Here is a 21,909-nt window from a genome sequence, read left to right as displayed (position 1 = left end):
ATCCTATATGAGTAATGATATTTTTACCGAATAGATTTTCCAAATGACGTGGATGTCAAATTAGTATCTATGTTAGCATCCACGCCATTCTTTCTTTATCTCTTTTTTAATTAATTTCTCTTTATTATCTAAATCCTAAATTTAAACATTTAATCATAAAAGATAAACATGTAAATGATAAACTGAAAACCCCCTCCCTAAACCCTAAACCGGAAATCACAAACCCCCAGGGGGTTTGTGATTTCCTGTTTTGTGATTTCCGGTTTAGGGTTTAGGGCTTAGTATTTATTATTTAGGATTTAAGTTTTTAGATTTTTAGGTTATAGATTTTATAGTATTTGGATTTAAGACTTTAGATATAGTTTTATAATTTTATTTAAAATTTTAAAACTTTAAGGATTTTTAAGGTTTATATTTGAAGTTTATATAAAAAAATAATGACATGAACGAGGATGTGGATGTGAATGACAAGTTGAGCATCCACATCATTCCGAAAACCTATTCGGTAAATCTATTCGGTAAAAATAGCATCGCTAATCCTAGGCACAAAAAAAGTATGGGGGCGTTTGCATGACAGTAATGGTTCCTTCTTGGGGGAATCATGTCTCATTCCCATGTTTGGATGGTTTTTTAGGGAGGTAATCATTAGACTATGATCTAACTCTTAGGTCATCGACCTTGAAGAGCCAACCCCCCTCCCTCCTGGTATCAGAGCCACTGTTCCGATCAAGGTAAAACCTCTACTCTTGTGAAGTCTTATCTTGATCACTCCACAAACAGTTCAAGATCTTTTGACATAATTTATTGTATAACCAAATGATGTTGCTGAACATATGCAGCAATGGAGGTTTTTCATGTTAGCAAAGAAGGGTTCTAAATTTATTGTTACACTACCACTTGTAATGGAGGACAAAACCATGAAGATCTTTATTCCTAGAAGGTTTACTCCACTTGAACTTTCTTTCAGCAACACGCTATCTTACTCTCCAGGAACAACAGAACATCTTAAAAAGATTGGAGCATGGTAAAACAAGCGCACCTTTGGAGATCACTTTCCAACTTATCGTCCTCTTGAAGGTAGTTCTATGATGGAACAAATGGAATCTCACTTATTAGAAGATTTTCAATATGGAATTTATCTAAAAATAATAAACCAGTTAGAACTTTAGAAAATGTATTACCTTCACAAAAACAAATAAATATGATTAGAGAAAAGAATATACAATTAATTTTAGGAGATCAACTATGTAAACATGGTGTATTAGAATTTAAAAATAAATTGTATGAACATTATAGTGAAGTCCAAATATGTAGTCCAAATAATAATACTCAAATACTATTAGATTTAATCTTTGAAGAAGCATATAATGAACTTACGAAAGCAGGGTATACAATAGTTTACTTAGGATTAATATTTACAGGAATTATTGGTATGCATGGAAAAGGATTAGGAACTAAAGTTTTATTAAGTTTAGTAGATACTAGACACGCTAAAAATACAACTGATGGAATGGTAGCTTCAATGGAAATAGATATTAATAAAAACATGGAATTAGGTTATATAACACCAAATTTTTTAACTCCTTTAAGTACTACGTATAAACATATTAGATTAACCATAAATCTAAAGGATATAATATGACAAGTATTGAAGCCAAATTTGTTAATTACTAAAGGAGAAGGATTTATTGGACAAGTTACAAATAGCAATGGAATTAAATGTACTTTAAAACCAATCTTAAAAGTGAGTGAAATTCTGGGTAGCAAAGGTATTGCAGCAATGGAAGCAAAATATAATTCCTTTGATTTAAGAGCAAGAACAAACTGGGATCTATATATTATAAATACACAAGGAAAAAGGAATTTTAATTCCAAAACAAGTAGAGTATTATGAGCATTAAGGAGGAAGAGTAAATTTTAGAATGACAAATTACAAAAATAAACCATCAACTAGCTTAGCACAAGAAGAAAGTGAATAATTAGAATGATATTTAATCTAGAAATTTTAGAAGGATTTTGTAAATCTTGTGTTGAAAGATATATTTTTTTATTTGTATTATACACATTAGATGTGCTAGATTTAATTTTACAATGGTATTATATCTATGTGAAATATTTTTGTATGGTATGGATGTTACATTGGTGTATATGTATTGTTGTCAATTATTTATAGTATACTATCAGTCCATAAAACAACTTATTTATTGATAATGATATTTATAAACTTAGCATATATAATCAATATAAACCCATATTTAGATTAGGAAATAATGGAGAAAGAAATAGGAAAATTATATCCTAGTTATGATTGGACGGTAGATTTCTTTGAAATACCAGATAGCATAGACAATGTAAAATTTTGTATAAAATGTAGGTATAGTGAAGATGACTATCCAATAAAACCATATTATAAAGTAACTGAAATTGATAAAAATTATTATGTAGAAGAATTATACAATGAAGAAGAAGAAGAAGAAGAATATCAAGAATATGTTAAACAATTAGAAGAAATCAACATAGATGAATTATTAATGAATACAAAATTATCTAGAGCAAGTAACAATATATAGAGGAAATAATCAGGCTCAAGCCACTCAAGCCACTTCTTCTAGTACTCCTATCACTTTGACATTTACAAAAGGACAAGTAGGACAACTCAACCATTACAAACTCCTTCTAGTTATGAATTTACTTCTTATATAGTAGGAAATGGTTTTAAAGTTCACATAAAACATATAAAAGGAACATATAACTTAAGTTCAAAAAATTAAGGATGTAATAAGAAAACTAAAGCCCTTAGAATTACCACCTCATAATGCTTATTTAGTTATAGAATCAAATGAGAGAATTGGAGGATCTAGAACAGTTTTAAAATTTAGACCAACTAAGGAAAGCCCTATAAAAGAAGAAAAAGTAAATAGGTATGCCAGTGGGACATATAATACAAATATATCTAGTACAGATGTAGAAATAATGGCAGCAGTAAAAGCTTTTGAGAAATTTAAATTATTTGTAATATCTTCTGAAGAATTCATTTTAAGAACTGACTGCCAAGCTATAGTTTCTTTTTATCACAAAAAAGCTAAAAATAAACTATCTACAAATAGATGGTTAAATTTTGTAGATTATATAGTAGGAAATGGTTTTAAAGTTCACATAGAACATATAAAAGGAACATATAGCTTGTTGGCAAATAAACTAAGTAGAATTATATATGAAACTTTTCATAATACTTGAAATTAATGAATATTACCTTTCCTGCTTTGTATAGAGCTAGAAGTAGAGAGGTTGAAACTAGTATAGTAAATGTAGATGAACTACATAAATTAATAGAAGATTTAAATGAATTTAAAACTAAAATAATTTTGAAATATTCTATAGCATATGCAACATCTTGAATTGTAGAAAATATACATGGTTTAATAGATCTAATATAAGCTAGAGCAAAAAGAAAAAAAGCCAATGGAAAATGATTTGGAAAATTATGTTAAAAAACAAAAAAATATCTTAGAAAAAAAGAATTTGGGATTTAGAAAGGAAGTAAGAGAAATTAAATCAAGATTGGAACTAATTAGATAAGATGTTTATTTTAGTGCAGCAATTTTATAAAGTCTAAAAAACTCATAGTTTGTCCATTTGCATCATTAAAGACTATGACTGTAAAACCAGCAAGTTCATTAGCATTATTCTTTGATTGTGGGTTAACTAAGAAAACAAAATAAAGAATTTCATAACCTATAAAAACATTGTTCTTGAACCAGAAAAGAGACTCTGTAAGGGAACTACCCCTGAAAATCATAAGACTTCACAAGAGTAGAGAATTTACCTTGATTAGAATAGTGGCTTTGATACTAGGGAATGGAAAAAGGGGAAAAGGGGGATTGGCTCTTCATGGTCGATGACCTAAGAATTAGATCAAAATCTAAACCAATAAAGAAGAAGAAAGAGGATGAAAGAGGCATAAGGTGATTACAAAAAGTCTGAGTTTATTGCAAGCTTTGGATATCTTACAAGCGATGTTTTACAAGAGAGGGGGATTCTCCTTATATAGAAAGAAAAGAACCCTTGCATGGGTAAAAGAATACCCGTGCTACACCCAGTAATATTCTATATAGTGCACAAATAGTGCTAACAACCATCATTTACAAGCCTTGATGCTAAAGCAAAGGGGTTCATTTCACTGGTGGTTACAAAATTTCATCATTATAACGCTATGGCCACAAATCTTTTTTTTATAACGTTGTGGCTATTTATGTTCACTCTTGTCTCATGGGAGGCCACAATGTGTTGTTTCTGGGCCATTTCTGGCTATTGGGATGATGTGGCTGCTAGTGGTTCTTATTAAATTCATAACCTTAGCTATCCCATGTGGCAGTCCAGCTCAGGCAACTTTTGGGCAGGTGCCATGTGAGCTCCACGTCGCCATCCCACGTGGCTTGGAGAGAGGATCAAGTTCCCAGATTAGGGCATCCTAAGGGCACTCCAATGTCCAAATTAGGGTCCTTCTTGTCCGAGCACCCCCATTTTCTCTCCGAAGCCAGTCCCGGATTGCGCAGTGAGCTTGTCTCTCCACCCGGCCGTCTCTTCCCTTCCATCGATCTCAAACACCTTCACTGTTCAAACTAGCTGGGATTGTTGTAGGATTTACTCCTTTGAAAATCCCACCACCCCCTCCCCCCCGGTAAGCTTCTATTTTGGTTTTGTTTAAGTTAATCGACACTGTAGTTATATATTAAAGTTCTTTCTTGCATGTAGCTTAATTGAATAACATTCTTACAGGTAGCTCATAAAGCTTTGAAGAATCATAAAAGGATAGCAACTTACTCTGTGTTATATACAAAGTTGAAGCTTTGATCCCAAAGGTAATGTAGCTATTTTACTTGTATTTAGACTGAAAGAAATTACAAGTAAAGCTAGTGTTTTTGTCTGATTTTATTTTTTTTCAGTTGTTGGATTTGGGAAAAGAGAGGTCCCAGCTCTTCAGAGAAGTAATATGGTGGTTAGTCTCTCAATGAACTTATTTAATTGTTATGTGAATTGATAATTTGTGCTTTTAACCCCCCCGGTAAGCTTCTAATTTGGTTTTGTTTAAGTTAATCGACAGTGTAGTTATGTATTAAAGTTCTTTATTGCATATAGCTCAATTGAACACCATTCTTACAAGTAACTCATAAAGCTATGAAGTATCAGAAAAGGATAGCAACTTACTATGTTATATACAAAGCTGAAGCTTTGATCCTAAAGGTAATGTAGCTATTTTACCTGTATTTGGACTGAAAGAAATTACAAGTAAAGCTAGTGTTTTTATTTGATTTTTTTTTTCAGTTGTTGGATTTGGGATGAAGAGGTCCCAACTCTTCAGAGAAGTAATCTGGTGGTTAGTCTCTCAATGAACTTAATTAATTGTTATTAGATTTGATAATTTGTGCTCTTTTGAGCATGGATGAAGAGAGACCCCATTATACTCTAGACTATGATGAATCCCAAGTAATTGTAGTTTTTTTAAAGGTATGGTTACTTTCAAAATTGGGGTTTTTTTAATGGTTTTCTTCTATTGAATCCAATAATCTGTCTTTGATGCAATCTGATGTGGATTTTGGCAAATTCTTATTTTTCATTTTATTACTAATGTATGATGTGATCCTATAAAGTTTTTTTTAAAAAAATATACAAGTAAGCGGTTTGAAATTTGAAATAATTATGCAATGTGGCATCCCCAGCAAAGATCAAGATTATTATTAGTTTTTAAGCAAAACTAAGGTGCAACGTTTATAGTGAATGATTTTCCTTGAAGTACCTCTTACCAAAGTTCCAATTTTTTTTTTTATTAGTTGGTTTTGGATTAAACATATCTCGTTCCTTTTGCTTGAAGGGTTTATGAGGCTATTGAGGAAAACATAAAAAATAATCATATGATTTATTATGAATGAGAGTTTTATGTACAAAAGTTGGTTATGAAAATAGGTTTGGAGAAACTATAATGCTTGTTTCATTAAACATATATGCTAGTAATGTGCTGATTTGTAGATTTTAATAATCTAAATCCTGATTTGTTATTTTATCCCCAAGTGTTAGCAAGCAGCAAGTCTGATATGGAAGAGGATTTGATTACTAGCTTGATTGATGAACCTGCAATTAGAGAAGAGGAGTTCATAGATCCTGACTATGATATCCCATATGGTGATGATGATTATGAGCAGGTCATGGATGAACAAAGACATTGGGACATTGACATCTATTTTTATTCAGAATTCAACAATGCAAAAGAAAAACCTGATGTTGGTGGTGAAGAAAGTGACTCAGAAAATTGCAGTTCTGAAGAGTTATTAACAGAGCAAAAATCAGATGATGATGGTCAAAGTAGATTTCTGGAGTTTAATAAAGAGAGGTATCTCTACAGCCCAAGATTAAAAGTTAGGATGGTGTTTAGGGACATTAACCAACTGAAGAAAGCTTGTAGAAATTGGGGAATCAAGCATAGATTTCAAATTTGGTTCCCGCAGAATGACAAGAAGAGGGTCATTTGTGCATGCCATAACAAGCAATGTTCCTTCAATATCTATGCAGCTCACATGAACAAAGACAATACATCAGTGCAGATTAAAAGTGCCAACTTTGATTACAACTGTGGGAAAGTCTTCAAGAATTTCCATGTAACTTCAAAGTGGCTAGCAAGTAAATACCATGATAAATACAAGGCTGATCCGAATTGGAGTTGCAATGGTTTAATTAAACAAGTCAAGGATGACCATGGCCTTACAATTTCTACTATGAAAGCTTGGAGAACCAAAAACTTGGCAATGTAGTGGGTCAATGGAGATGCATCTGAGTAATATACAAAATTGTGCAGGTACACAGCTGAACTTAAACACAATAAACCAGGGAGCACAGTGATTTTGTGGACAGATGAAGGGCATTTCAAAGGATTTTATGTCTGTTTGAAGCCATTAGAGGATGCCTTTGGGTCAGGTTGCATACCATTTATAGGATTGGATGGTTGTTTCCTGAAAGGTCTCTATAATGGGCAATTGCTATCAGCAGTAGGAATTGACCCAAATGACTGTATATTTCCCATTGCATATGAAGTAGTTTTGGTGGAGAATACAGAACCATGGACCTAGTTTATAGAGCTATTGAGGGATGATTTAGAGATTTGGAACAGCAGATATGTCACCATAATGAGTGATCGGCAAAAGGTTAGTTTTTCTGCCCTTAAAGTATATTATAGTACGGTAACTGTGATTTAATTTTTGTATTGTAACTGCAGGGTCTGAAAAGGGCTGTTCAATAGATATTCCCAAATGCTAAACACAGAAACTGCGTCAGGCATATCTATACAAATTCCAGGGAGAAGTTCAAAGGGAAAGCATTAAAAGATTACTTATGGAATGTTGCAAGGGCAACATATGTACAAAGTTTTAATTACTGGCTTGGAGAAATAGAGAAAGAGAACCCAGATGCAAGAAGATGGCTTGATCACGAGGATAAACCCTATGCAAGCTGGACCAGGGCAATGTTAAGAACTTCATGCAAGTGTCACAACCTCTTGAACAATATTTGTTAGTGCTTCAACAGGTATATACTTGATACAAGGGATAAGGGAATTATCATAATGCTTGAAATGATCAAGGTCAAATTGATGAGGAGGATGAAGAAGAAGAAAGACCAAATGTTGAAGTACAAGGGAATTTTATGCCCAAAGATCAAAAAAAAAAAGCTTGATTAAATGAAGGAAGAGGCTCAATGCTACACACCAAATTTTTCAGGTGGACCCAAGGTTCAGATCATAGGGATTGGAGGTTCCTTCATTGTTGATATGATAGAGCGTACTTGCACATGCAAGAGGTGGGAATTTACAGGTTTGCCATGCCCTCATGCAATCAGTGCCATATATGGCAATAATCAGCAACCAAAGGAATTTGTACATGCTGCATACGTGGTGTCTACATATCTCAGGGTCTATGATCATTACATAAATCCTACCAACAGTGAAGAACTTTGGCCAGAGGTGAATGATGGCACAAGAGTGATCCCACCTCCAATTGGGATAAGAAAAAGTGTAAGGAAAGCAACTGCAAGGAGAAAAGAGCCTGAGGAAATTGAAAATGCCTTGAAGAAATCAAATTCAAATTCCTACAATTCCGGCAAAGGCAAAGAAAAATTGGCAAGAAAGAGTTTAAGCACAGTAAAATGTAGCATCTGCCATGTAATAGGCCACAATAAAAGGCACCATAAAAAAGTAAGGGGTTTCTGTTTTATTTCAGTTCCAATGCAACAAAAATTGTTTTGTTTCAATTCCAATGCAACTGGCCACAAGAAAATTTTATGCTATTATAATTATTTTTGTAATGATTACAGGGCAATGGGGACAAACCTTCAAATCTTGGCTTGAAAAGACAGAAATTACTTCTTGTATTGTTTCTATATATATATATATATATATGCATTTCTGATGAGTTGCAAAGATGCATTAATTATTTTAACTATGTTTTCTTTACAGAGGAGAAGGGGTGCTGCACCAAAAAATGCTTCAATTGGCAGTACTTCAATTGGGAATGAACCAACTCAACCTCCTGATGTCATAGGTACCCAGTAGTCTCGGTCCATGCAACCCAGTGACAATACCAGCCAAGGAGGCCAGTGAGTGCTGATATTTTTGTTTAATGTAAACTGGGAATTGAATAGTTTGGAATTGGATCAGTTTTCCAGCTTTAATTTGGTTATTGTTCTGTGTTGTTTAATGTCTCAAAATTCTGTTATAAGCATTGTCAGTTATGTGGCTTACAAACAGAAATTATGTACTGCTTTAAGTATTGTTTACTTCATAATTAATGTGAAGCTGCAGACTTCATAGTTAATGTGAAGCATGTCTCAAAATTCTTTTATAAATATTGTTTAATGTGAAGCTTCATATTTCTATTGTGCAGATTTTTTTCCTAGGTTTCAGCATTGCATACAAATCTGATTTTGTATTGTGTAGTTTTTTTTCCCAGGTTTTAGTAACTCTTCCAAGGTTTCAGTATGATCTGCAGATTTTGTATTGTGCAGTTTTTTCCCAGGTTTTTTCACAGATTTTTTCCCCATATTACAGCTTTGCATACAAACCAGGGTAATGTTTGCATTGTCTAGTTTTTCTCCAGGTTTTAATAACTCTTCCCAGGTTTCAGTATTGCTGTATTATCTAGTTTTTTCCCAGGTTTTTTTACCATATTTTTTCCCCAAGAATCAGCATTGCATATAAATCTATAGAATTGGTATTTTCCCAGGTTTTAGTAACTCTTCCTAGGTTTTATTATTACTATATTATCTATTTTTTTTCCCCATATTATGTCCCCAGGTTTTAGCATTGCTTACAAATCTGCAGATTTTGAAGATTTTTCAAATTTGATCTTCATTCAATTACACAATTGAAATTGGTACAATAATTTTGAGAAATTCTCAAGTGAAGGTTGCAAATAATAATTGAAATTAAGATTGACAAAATTGCACAAGTAAAATAATAATTCAAATGAAGTTACAAACGAAAAATAATAATTCAAATTAAGTTGAACAATAAAAATAATAATTAATACAAACATTGGAAAATTTCTCAGGTTGAGACTTAAGGCTGTGAAATGAATCCATACATACATATTCCTTCAATAAAACATTCAAATGAATTAAATTTAACTTCTCACAATCTCGTAAGCATTCATTCAAAACAAAATTAAATTTCAATCTCACAATCATTTCCTTCGGTAAAGTATACAAAGAGACAATCTCGACTCCTTTACAAACAATCTCACAAGCTTTTCTAAACCTACAAATCAAGATCATATCCTGAAGTGATGCCCTAGTCTTGGCAGAGTTATGATCGAGTCTGGCCGGAGTGATACCTGATTCTAGCTGGAATGGTGCCAGATTCTTGCCAGAGCGATGCCTTAGTTTGGCTGAGAGAAAAGAGTGGGTCATACTGGCCGGGAGCAAGGTTGCTCGTCTGTGAACTAGGGCTAGTGTCACGCCCCGAACCTAGCCGGGCATGTGGGTCCCACAACGGCCCCCACCTTCAAGTCGCCGTAAGGCTCAACACAAAACTGCTAATACAATTACTAGGACATGGAACAATATCAACAATGAAAGCTTAATAGGGTTCCCTCACAACAACGACCCTAAATACAAAAGAACATCGCAGAAAATACAAACCAGGGTTTCCAGTTACAATCCAAAAGGTACAAATATAAGAACAATACATAATGGTCAAGTCTAGTGGATCCAAAAAATTTACATGCACACTATAACAAACCTAGACAAGGAGAACATACAAATCACTCTACTGCCTGCACAACACAACCCAGTCCAACGTCACAGTCTGAGAAAGAAGAAAGGAGAGTGGTGAGTAACACGTGTTACCCAGTGAGTTGTGACAGCATAGATATAACAGAGAGATAAAGTATTTCAAATTTTTATTTACCACAATAATACTAACATATAAAAGAAATTTCCAAGTATTCAACAGGTTAACAAATAACACAATGCCTAGCAACAGAATAAGCAAGTAACCTTTCCAACACATTGAACACATTTTTAAATAAAAATACGGGCTGACCTCAAACAATTCCCAAGCTAATCGTGACCGCGACTAGCTACGGGACCACCAAGATGTTTTAAAACCTAAAAAAAATTATGTTGCCCTTTCCTTGGTGTTGGCCACTGAGATTCCCTTGTGGTAACCCCGGGTTTAAAAAACCCTGTCAATGGCTCCACGCACCTCTTGACCAGGATAAACATAGGGCTAACCACGCCGCCTCCCATTAGGCCGGACCGTGGAACCCCACACTGCAGTGTCAGACTAAAGTCCGTAGTTAACATCAAAAATCAAATATAAGAATAAAATTCTTTCAGATTTCCAACTCAAGGAAACCATCTAACAATGTTTAAATACAGAAATGTGCATCAACCCTTATTCCATTTGCAAATAACATACTTACACATGTAAACATGTTTATTCTAAAATGAATTCATGTAAGTATTCTAGGTTTAGACATTTCAAATATATTCATACTCACAACATATATATATATCAAATGAACTCCAATGCATCAAATTTATGTTATAAAACACATAAAGAAATACTGTAATACTCTTGGTTGTTAAATCTATGCATTTACAAATTAAACCACTCACAGAACTAGTCGTTTCGTCTCGAGACGCGCTTACTGATCAGCGAATTCCTTCCCCTTGGAGGATGTTTCGTCACCTAGATACAAGCAGGAAATCCAAATACTAATGAACACAAGAATGATAGCTAAAAGGAATGCATGCAATTGCAATTATACAAGTCGACTACGAAACCTTAGGGTTTTGAGTCAAAACAACGTCATTTTGGATCCAAATGACATCAGAATGAAGTAAACCTAGTTCCAAAGAGTTCAGGGTAAGAAGGGCTTCAATTTGGACCAAGGAAGAACCCGAAAAGGCTCAAAATTTCTGGTACTACAGTAACTTCGAGTTTACTACAGTAAAACCGGACCTTATACTATGGTTTTCTTCAAATTTACGACACTAAATCAAGAAATTTCTTCAACGACATTCTCATAAATGAATCACAAATCATTGGCTTCAATTTGAGCATATAAACCACAAAATCTATGGAGAGATCGAAGTTTTTTTAAAAAATTCTAAAAACAAGAGATACAGGAGAAATACTAAATAAAAACATTAGATCTAAGGCTTACTGAGTTCAAGAGTGGAGGAGAAAGAAGTTTGGTATTTTAGTTCACCGGAAATGGCCGCCGGAAAAAAAATTTCTTCTAATGTTGTGGTCGGCCGAACAAGATACGAAGAAGAAAAAGAAATGAAGAAGAAGGAGACAGGTTTGGCTTTCTCTCTTTCTTTCTCTTTTTTTTTTATAAATAAGAAATGACCTAATTGCCCTCCTAATAGAAAAATAGAAAATGGATCCAAATGACAGAATTGCCCCCGGTTTCTCACATAAAAGCTACCATGCAAACATGCAAAAATGACACTACTACTAAATGACCATTTTAGCCCTAATGCAAGCATAAAAATCTAAAGAGGCCCGATGTCACGCCCTGAACCTAACCGGACATGAGGCAACCGCCACGACGACAAGAAGTGGGTCCCACAACATCCCCACCTTCAAGTCACCGTAAGGCTCAATATAAACCTATTATCACAATTACATAGCTAGATGACAAAATAATAATAAGATCACAATAGGGTTCCCTGATACTAGGGACCCTAAACACAAGTAGCATCAACAAAGGTACAAACCAAGGTTTCAGATACAACCAGAAAATACAAATACATGAACAACATATAAAGGTCAAGTCTAGTGGATCCATAAATTTTACATGCATACTATAACAAACCTAAATAAGAAGAACAGATAAATCACTCTACTGCTACACAACATAACTCTGTCCAACGTCGCAGTCTGAAAAGATAGAAGAAGGGGGAATAGTGAGTGGTGTCAGAATAGATGTAACAGAGTGATAAAGTATTTCAAATAGTAATTCCACACTAATAATAACATATAAAATCAATTCCAAGTATTCAACAGATTAACAAGCAACACAAGTTTCATCAATAGTAAAAGCCAATAGCATTTTTAAACAAACAATGAACATAGCTCCAAAATACAGGCTGGCTTAAAACAATTCCCACACTAATCGTGGCCTCGACTAGCTATGAGACCACCAAGGAGTTTTAAAACTTTTTTTTTTTAAATTTGAAAGGTTGCCTTTCCTTGGTGTTGGCCACTGAGATCCCCGTGTAAAGACCCCGGGTTTCTCACATAAAAGAACCCCCTGTCAATGGCTCCGTGCACCTCTTGACCAGGGTTAACCACGACGCCTCCCATCAGGCCGGATCGTGAAACCCCACACTACAGTGTCGGACTAAAGTCCGCCGTCACCATCAAAACTGAATGCCACAATATAATTCTTTCAAATTTTCAATTTAAAGAATCCATCATACAATATTTAAACCAGGAAATGTACATCAAACCATGTTCCAGTTACATATAAATACGGAAATATACATCAAAGCATATTCCATTTGCATATAAATACGGGAATGCAAGTAAACATGTTTCTTTCAAAATAAATAGGTATAAGCATTTTAGGTTTAACCTTTCAAGTAAATTCATACTCAAAATATATATCAAGGAAACCAATTTATCATCAAGTTTATACAAGCAGAGAATCCAAATTCTAATGAATATAAGAATGATGGCCAAAAGAAAATGCATGAAAATACAATTATACATGTCTAATACGAAACCTTAGGGTTTTAGGGCAAGACAACGTCATTTTGGATCAAAACGACATCAAGATGGAGTAAACCTAGTTCCAATGAGTTCAGGGTAAGGAGAGCTTCAATGTGGACCAAAGAAATATCAGAAAAGACTCAAAATTTTTGGTGCTACAGTAACGTCGGGGTTGCTACAGTAAAACCGAACCTTAAACTATGTTTTCTCCCAATTTACAACACTAAATCAAAAAATTTCTTCAACAACATTCTCATACATGAATCATAAATCATTGGCTTCAATTTGAGCCTATAAATTACCAAATCAATGGATAATTCAAAGTTTTTATATATTTCTAAAAACAAGAAAATACGGGAGAAATACAAAATAAAAACATTGGATCTAAGGCTTACCAAATTCAGGAGTGAGGGAGGAAGAATTTTGGTATTTGAGTTCGCCGGAAATTCTCGCCGTAAAAAAAGTTTCTTCTAAGGTTAGGGTCGGCCGAACAAGAAACAAGGAGAAAGAAATGAAGGAGAAGAAGCCTGGTTGGTTTCTTTTATTCATTTTTAAAAAAAATATATATAGAAAATGACCTAATTGCCCTCTTAATAGAAAAATCATAGAAAATGGATTCAAATGACATAATTGCTCCTGAATTTTCACATAAAAGCTACTATGCAAACATGCAAAATGCCACTACTGCTAAATGACCATTTTACCCCTAATGCAAACATAAAAATCTAAATAGGCTCGAGGTCTAAATCAGGATAGGGTACAACACCCGAGGTCTAAATAGGCTCGAGGTCTAAATCAGGATAGGGTACAACAGCTAGGGCATCATTTGGACATTGGGGATGGCCCTATGGGGGGAGAGAAGGAGATTGTCTCCAGGGATCTAAGCCATGTGTGATGGCGACATGGAGCTGACATGGCACCTGCCCAAAAGTCGCCTGAGCTACACTGGCACGTGGAATAGGGTTATGAATTTAATAAGACCCGTTAGCAGCCACATAATTCCAATCGCCGGAAATGGCCCGGAAACAACCCATTGTGGCCACAACGTTATAAAAAAAAATTATTTGTGTCATAGCGTTATAATGATGAAACTTTTGTGGCCACCAGTGAAATGAACCCAAAGCAAAGTGCTAATAGTAAGATAGTGTATGTATAGACAGACAGATACTCCCTAGGGCTATATTGTTTCAATCTTCCATCAAGTTGAATAGATTCCTTGCCCTTTCTTCATCATCATCTGAGTGAAGCACAAGGAGATTGTTGGGTAATGGTTCATTTCCCCCCAATATTGGGGAAGTGAAGGATGAAGGGGGAATAAGTGTAAATTACCCATTTTACCCCTCACAATATATTAATATATTAAATAAATATAAATGTAATAATATTAAAATAATTAATATTAAATTATAATAATCATATAATAATTATATTAAATGAATATTTATTTCAAATATAAGTTATACAATAATTAATAAGTAATTTAACTAATTAATTATAATAATTAAAATTTATTTAAAATATTTTATAAATAAAAAAATTATTTATTTATATTAAAAATATAAAAGTAAATTTACAATCATATTTTTCATTTTTTTTTAATTTAGAATAAATTACTTTTTTATTTTTTATTTTTTCATTCCTAATGAATTATCAAACATTTTCTTTTATTATCATTTTCTATCCATTCACTTTCTTGCACATTTATTACCTTATTCTTTCTCATTCTACAGTATGGTCACATCTCATAGTGGGGCCAAACCAAATAGCGCCACGTCTCCCATCAAGAAACTGGTGTTCCATGTTCTAATCTTAAGAGCTCATCCAAAACTCACTTACCAACTATCCAATCCTAAGCTGGCAGCTTGAACTTGAGACACGTTGTCACGATCTCCCAATCAAAAAACGCCACGTATCAGATTCATAAAAAGTGTTCCTGTTCTAATCGAAACAGCTGATCCGATCCCCCAATCCATAATCGACAGGTGGCAAGCATTCCCCCTCCTCCACTCCACCGCCATCCCTCCAAATCCCTTCTCTCTCTCTCTCTCTCTCTCTCTGCACCTCGATCTTCAATGGGGTCGGCGGCGCTCGCCGGATCGGCTTCACGGTGCTCGCCGTCATGGGCCAGAACCTCGCTCTCAACATCGCCGAGAAGGGCTTCCCAATCTCCATCTACAACCGCACCGCCGCCAAGGTCGACGAGACCATCGCCTGTGGCGTTTACGAGGGCTTCCTCCCCTTCTCTGGCGACCACTACCCCGCGAGTTCGTCCTCCTCCTCAAGCCCGGCCCTCCCGTTGACCAGATCATCTCTGCCCTCTCCCACTTCCTCGAGCCCGGTAATTCCATTATCGATGGTGGCAACGAGTGATACGAGCTCACCGAGTGCCGATGCCGCATCTGTGCCTGGTGGTTGTCGCCCAGGCCTTCGACAACGGCCCAGGTCGACGATGGCCCCTGCATCACCTACGTTAGCCACGGCGGCGCCGGGAACTTCGTCAAGATGGTCCACAACGGGATCGAGTATGGCGATATGCAGCTCATTTCCGAAGCCTATGATGTTCTCAAACTCCTTGGCGGGCTTTCCAACCGAGAGCTCGCGGATAGCATTGAGGAGTGGAACTACGGGGAGTTGAGATTACAGTTGGCATTTTCCGTGTCAGGGATGAACACGGCGATGGCGAGCTGGTAGACAAGATCCTCCATAAGACCGGCATGAAAGGCGACTGGTAAATGGACAGCGCTGCAGCCAGCGGAGAGCTTTTAGTTGCCACTCCAACGATTGCGGCCTCATTAGATTCTGGGTATCTCAGTGGATTGTAGGAGGAGCGAGAGGCTGCCTCCAGTGTCGTTGAATGATCTGGGATCGATGACAATGTGCTTAGAGGAGCTTTCACAGGCAACATTGACAAGAAACGCTTGATTGATGATGTGCGAAAAGCACTTTATGCCTCTAAGATTTGTAGCTATGCTCAAGGACTGAACTTGCTCCTTGCCAAGAGTGAGGAGAAGGGATGGAACCTTAGCTTCGGGGAGCTTGAGGATATGGGAGGGAGGGTGCATTATTAGAGCAAGGTTTCTGGATAGGATCAAGAAGGCATACGAGCGTAACTGCGCCTTACCTAACCTCATTGTTGACCCGAAGTTTGCTATGGAGATTGTGCAGCGGCAGGGGGCTTGGAGGAGAGTTGTAAGATTAACCATTGGCTAAGGAATCAGCATGCCAGGTTGTGCGCAAGCTTGTCTTGCTTCAATATTTATCGGAGGGCCAGGCTCCCAGCGAACCTTGTGCACGCACGGGGACCTTTTCGGGGCTCACACCTATGCGATGATTGATCACCCTGGTTAGTTCCATACAGAGTGGATGAAGCTTGCTTGGCGGATTAAGGCAGTTACTCAAAACTGATGAGGTTATCCTTTGAACTTCTAAATTGCTGTTCTAGACAGCTAGATATGTTTTACAGCTATGAGAAAACATGAGTCATAAGGTTTTTGGCACTCATTTGGATTCTCATATTCTTGCTTTTGGAATAATTGAAGCATTTGTTCTTATCAGATATATGAAAATGTTTACTGTTGTTGTGAGTAATGCTTGTCTCAGTTTATATAGCATTTGGTTTGTAATTGCTTCATTGATTTTAATTACTACTGAAGCCCTGCCATCTTGTTTAGAATGCTCTAAATGCCTTGAGGATTATATTTATTGCCTAAATCATTGCTCAACAGAAGTACCTGATACATGTCTTGCTGCATGCTTAATTAGTTATTTCTCAATTTTATTTTAAATGACTCTAATTTGAAAGAATATGAAGTTATTCTTATCCTTTGTGCATGCTGGAGGTCATCTTGCTGAATGGTAAAGCTTAGGATTTGTATGTGTAGAAATGTTTTGAATCTTTTGGTAACACCTGATGGTTGACAGAACTTATGCTTGAAGATGATGGCTTAATAATTGACTAGGTGCAAAGGAATCTTTACTTCTTGTTATATGTTTGTACATAATTTGCATTCAATGTTTTTGAGGTTGTTCGTAAATCCTAAGATGACCAGAAGAAAATGGTTAGGCTGTTAATTTTGCTAAGAAAATAGATCAACTATTTAGTTTTCTTTTCCTTTCTTATATGCTATTTGAGCTCATATTCTATTCTCTTCACCTATTCTCCTTCAATTTAAAGCTCTGGCTTTTTCTTGTATTTAGAATGTTATCTATTAGTCTAAGAAAAACATAAAATGTTTCACATCATCACCTTCCATTACAGGAAATGGTGTGATAATTCCAATATAACTTATTTCCAAATTAGATTGTATTAAGAATGTTTAGAATGTTATCACCTTCTAATATTCTCTATCAGTTTAAGAAAACACAATGTTTCACATCATCGCCTTCTAATATTATAGGAAATGGTGTGATAATTCCAATATAACTTATTTCCAAATTTTGATTGTATTCATGATTTCTATGCATTACTTCGAGTTTAGATGAGTTGTTATTTGGTCCTTAGTTCTCTGTGGGAGTGTGCCTTTGTTGTCTTATTTGTTCTTTATCTAGCTTATTTATTTATTTATTTTATTATTTTTTATGATTTATTATTTTTATTTTTATTTTTTTGGGAGTAAACTATGTGCAGAAACCTCTTTTCTTTAGTGGTTTGGCTTTATCTTCTCTCTTCTCATGTCTTGATAACAGAAAGTCACAATGCCAATTTGTCTTTTCTAGTATTGTGATAAAGATTGCAGCTTTTACGCAACTACTGTTCTGAGGAGAAGAGGAGGACGAGAGGGGTGGCACTAGATCTAGGTTCGCCAACGAAAACTAGAGAATTTTGTAATTGTTCATTCATTCATCAATTTTCTTCTCGTCGTGTTGTTTCAATGTTGATTTTGAGGGTTCTTTTTTTTCCTTTTCGGGGTGTGTGATCTTTTTCTTTGTTGTTTGAGAGTCAATGCGTATTTTTTCTGGACCAAGATGTCGTGGTCACTTGCAGTTATAGCAGGAGTTGCTGCAGGTGGTCTTGCATTGGTGTTCCTTGGCCTATTTTTTCTTTGGTTTTACATATTAAAATCTAGATCTCTATCCAGCAAGACCTCAGAGACTGGTTCTTCATATCCATCCGCACTTGGTAACGTGAAATCTTTCTGAATGTGGTATGATGTTGATGTTTTATCAGAATTGCTGATTGGTTTTTGGTTCTGAATTGGGCAGTCGAGTGGAACAGGGGAGCACAGATGTGCTTCGCTGCTAGTGGTCCTAGCGGAGATCATCAAAGTTTAAGGCAGTTTACACTCCAAGAATTGGAACTAGCTGCTAAGAATTTCAATGAGAGCAACTATGTTGGCAAGGGTACCTTCGGTCTGGTCTACAAAGGGTTGCTTCTTGATGGTACTCTTGTGGCCATTAAAAGGCGTCTTGGTTATCCAATGCAAGAGTTTGTCGAAGAGGTGAAAACTAAAGCCTTCACTTTTGATTCAGTGTTGTTTTCGCGCCCACCAAGTTTTGAATTTTATGTCTGATCATTCACTGTCATTAACATTTCTCAAAAGTGGTATCATTCCTGAATTCAATGTTGAGTACCTGTTTTTGTGATCTTTCCTTATACCGAATGGTTTTTATTGTTGTCAACGATGATAGATCTTCCACATTGGGCTACCCCTAATACAAGTGTTTATATGTAGTTATTGCTACTTCTTCTTTCACTTGAGCTTGGTCCACTCCTTAAAAGCATTTATGTTTAGCAATCTTCTATAATGCTTCATAAATGACATATATATGTGGGCAGAGCAGGTTCAGTCCTTATCCAAGATTCGGCATCGCAATCTGGTTACGCTTATAGGTTATTGCCAAGAAGATGGTTGTCAAGTTCTGGTTTACGAGTACATACCAAATGGAAGCATTTCTGGTCATCTATATGGTGAAGTTTGCTGCCTTAAAAACTCTAAGACTCTTCTTTCACAATTCACGTGATTGTGATTATGATTTCTTGTTATTTAACAGATACTCAACGGGATCCAACAGTACGGTTAGAATTCAAACAAAGGCTTTCTATTGCTATAGGAGCTGCAAAAGGTAACCAGACTATTACCATTATGTGACCTTAGAAAGCATTACCGTTATGTGACCTTAGAAAGCAAGTTGTTTACCGTATCTGAATTGTAGGTTTGTCACATTTACATAGTCTGGTGCCTCCTGTCATTCACAAGGGCTTCAAAACAAGTGATGTCTTAGTCAATGAGAACTTCATTGCAAAGGTAGCTGACACAGGGATGGTCGAATTGCTCCAAAGGATTGAAGGTGGCTGTCCTTCTCAAACATCTGAAAGCAATGTTTTCCAGGATCCTGAGTACGTTGGTTGTTCTTGATTTTAGATATTTAGAGAATGTTTTATGTGCCAAATGTATTGCTCTGAGTCCTCCATTACCGGTTTTTATGTTTTCTGTTTCATTTTGTTTGCACTTTGAGTTGTATAAAAAGTGTCGGTTGACCAGGATCCCCACTTTGGAGGAATTACGTGAAGCCAGTGACGTATACAGCTTTGGCGTATTCCTCTTGGAGCTTGTTACTGGTCGGGAAGTTGCGCTGTTTATTTCCCATGAATCTACCAGAAGTTTGGCACACTGGGTAATGTTCCAAGATAATGCTTATTATGGTTTATTTCCATCATTTAACTTTGCTTTGCTGGCTTCTTAATTAAGTTCATACTATGACTTCAGGGAATAATAGACATTATGTACTTGATATTTTTAAAAGTTTTCCTTGTGCAAACCAGAAGGTAAACAATTCCCACTCTTTTCTATTCCATGAAATAAATCTCATTAGTGTGAGATGAACTGGAAGGGTATCTCTAGAATCTTACTAGATTGGAATTGTTCATGAACATGCTATCTGAAGATCATAGATGCTCTAGCTTGCCTTTTTATTACGTAGATAAAGCGTCGGTATTCCATATTTAGGCAAACTGTTTCTCAAGGCTTTTTGTAGCAAGTAATGACCTTTGAAGTTTATAAAAGAAGTTGGAATGACTGTTTATAGTCAAAAAGTAGTTGTCCGTCATCTATTCTGGCGCAGAGAAGAGGGTTGCTTGTTAGGCAAACTTTTGTCGTCTTCGTAAAAACCAGTACAACAACAAAAGTTCTGCAATATTTTGGATCATTATCTTTTCTACATATGTAACTTTCAAGTAATGTGGCCCTTGTTTGAAAATGACAACATTTTGAATCCATAGGATTAAAAAATGATGTATCATTAACACATTGAAATAAGTTACTCCCGGCAATTATGATTCACTCTTTGCAATTGTGCTTGTAACTGTGCAGTGTACATCTCAAGGACACGCGGCCTTTTTTTTTGTTCTTGTATTGTTTGATCAAGGTTGTACTAGATTTGTTTAGGTGTGATAACTATCATCAAAAAATTTTCTAACATGCTTGCCATTTCCTGGACATTTTGCTGAATAGATGAATCCAACAAGAGAAAGATGAAATAAATTAGTTAAACATGAAAGCATTTTTATCCGTATTAAGGTCTAAGAAAGTCACTGTTTTCCATCCTGTTTGTGCTTAGTTTTATCTTTGAGCCTAGTTTGTTGAAATGCAACACTGACAAAATGCAAGCCGATATACATTTACAGCTTTACTTGAACTAATTGTTACTGCATCTTTTACCGATGTTTTATCTCATGCAATAGGTGGAAGGGCACATTAGCTTAAATGATCTCATCGATCAAAGATTAGCAGGAAGCTTCACTTCCAGAGGAATGAAATGCTTGATCAGGCTTATTCTCCAGTGCCTAGACTTGTCAGGGAGAAGACGACCAAGGATGGGATTAATTGTCTTAGAACTTGAAAGAATTCTCGAGACTGAAATGGCTCTTACAATAGTCATGGGTGATGGCACTGCAGTAGTTACTTTAGGAAGCCAGTTATTTACCTCTAGTTGAAAGACATCGTATGCTCATTCTGTTTCCAGTTGCCGGCTTTCCTGCCGTTCTTAGCAGTTTCCTCAATGTGCAGTAATGGCTTTATTAGATAATGTTGGCAGATTTGGTTATCATTTTGCGGTGAAAGCTCTATGCTACATTGAAGAAGAATTCAGATATATATATATATATATCCATTGTGGCACAAGACATGGCGATCAAATGGTGTTAAATCACTATATGACTTATCATCAACAAATGGGATCTGTTTCAGAGTTGCAGGGAGCTTTTTTTTTTTGTGTTCTTTTTGTGTTTTAGTGTTCAACTTGTTCATGTCTGCAGCTTTATGCAAGTTGTTAAGTTCTTTTTTATAGTTCTTTTTTCTGTAAATTTGTGAACTAATTATGTAGAGATTTGATTACTTTTGGTTCATTTGAAACTTTTGGTGTTTGAATTATGTATTTGTAGCGCAAACATTTGATAGCAGTGTTTATCAGAAGGTTGTAAATATCTTGTGCTTCATTCATTCAACAATGGAAATGTGATTATTTATTTATGCGTGAGCTGCTAACAATTTATATAAGTGAAATTTGCATCACTATTCAATGACAATAACTACTAATTTATCTCAATGGCTAAATATCATATCAATGCAATGCATGTAATTGGAGCCTGCTCTCAAAGTTTTATTTAAAATTTTCTTATAAAAGTGAATAAACCATTAATT

At 35.5% G+C, this 21,909-nt stretch overlaps 1 protein-coding gene and 1 pseudogene across 1 annotated transcript; both read left to right on the top strand.

Annotated features, from left to right (window-relative positions):
- The first annotated feature begins 15,338 nt into the window (after positions 1 to 15,338).
- On the top strand, positions 15,339 to 16,824 carry LOC120264716 (annotated as a pseudogene).
- A 79-nt stretch (positions 16,825 to 16,903) lies between these two features.
- LOC120264717 (receptor-like protein kinase ANXUR2) lies at positions 16,904 to 21,621 on the top strand. The gene is made up of 7 exons (XM_039272538.1): positions 16,904 to 18,389; positions 18,473 to 18,708; positions 19,052 to 19,178; positions 19,262 to 19,333; positions 19,424 to 19,607; positions 19,753 to 19,885; positions 20,952 to 21,621. The coding sequence occupies exons 1-7, from the start codon at positions 18,236 to 18,238 to the stop codon at positions 21,201 to 21,203; spliced, it is 1,158 nt and encodes a 385-aa protein (XP_039128472.1). The 5' UTR covers positions 16,904 to 18,235; the 3' UTR covers positions 21,204 to 21,621.
- Positions 21,622 to 21,909: the final 288 nt, after the last annotated feature.

Source organism: Dioscorea cayenensis, chromosome 7, assembly GCF_009730915.1.
Source record: "Dioscorea cayenensis subsp. rotundata cultivar TDr96_F1 chromosome 7, TDr96_F1_v2_PseudoChromosome.rev07_lg8_w22 25.fasta, whole genome shotgun sequence".
Taxonomy (NCBI): domain Eukaryota; kingdom Viridiplantae; phylum Streptophyta; class Magnoliopsida; order Dioscoreales; family Dioscoreaceae; genus Dioscorea; species Dioscorea cayenensis.
This window is presented reverse-complemented; position numbering and strand designations above follow the sequence as displayed.

What these genes read in the sequence shown, in the direction of transcription:
- LOC120264717 (XM_039272538.1), top strand. Translation starts at nt 18,236, where the DNA reads ATGTCGTGGTCACTTGCAGTTATAGCAGGAGTTGCTGCAGGTGGTCTT. An exon ending in AATGTTTTCCAGGATCCTGA is followed by an intron (nt 19,608 to 19,752) that starts GTACGTTGGTTG and finishes TCGGTTGACCAG; the next exon opens with GATCCCCACTTTGGAGGAAT. An exon ending in CCAGAAGTTTGGCACACTGG is followed by an intron (nt 19,886 to 20,951) that starts GTAATGTTCCAA and finishes CTCATGCAATAG; the next exon opens with GTGGAAGGGCACATTAGCTT.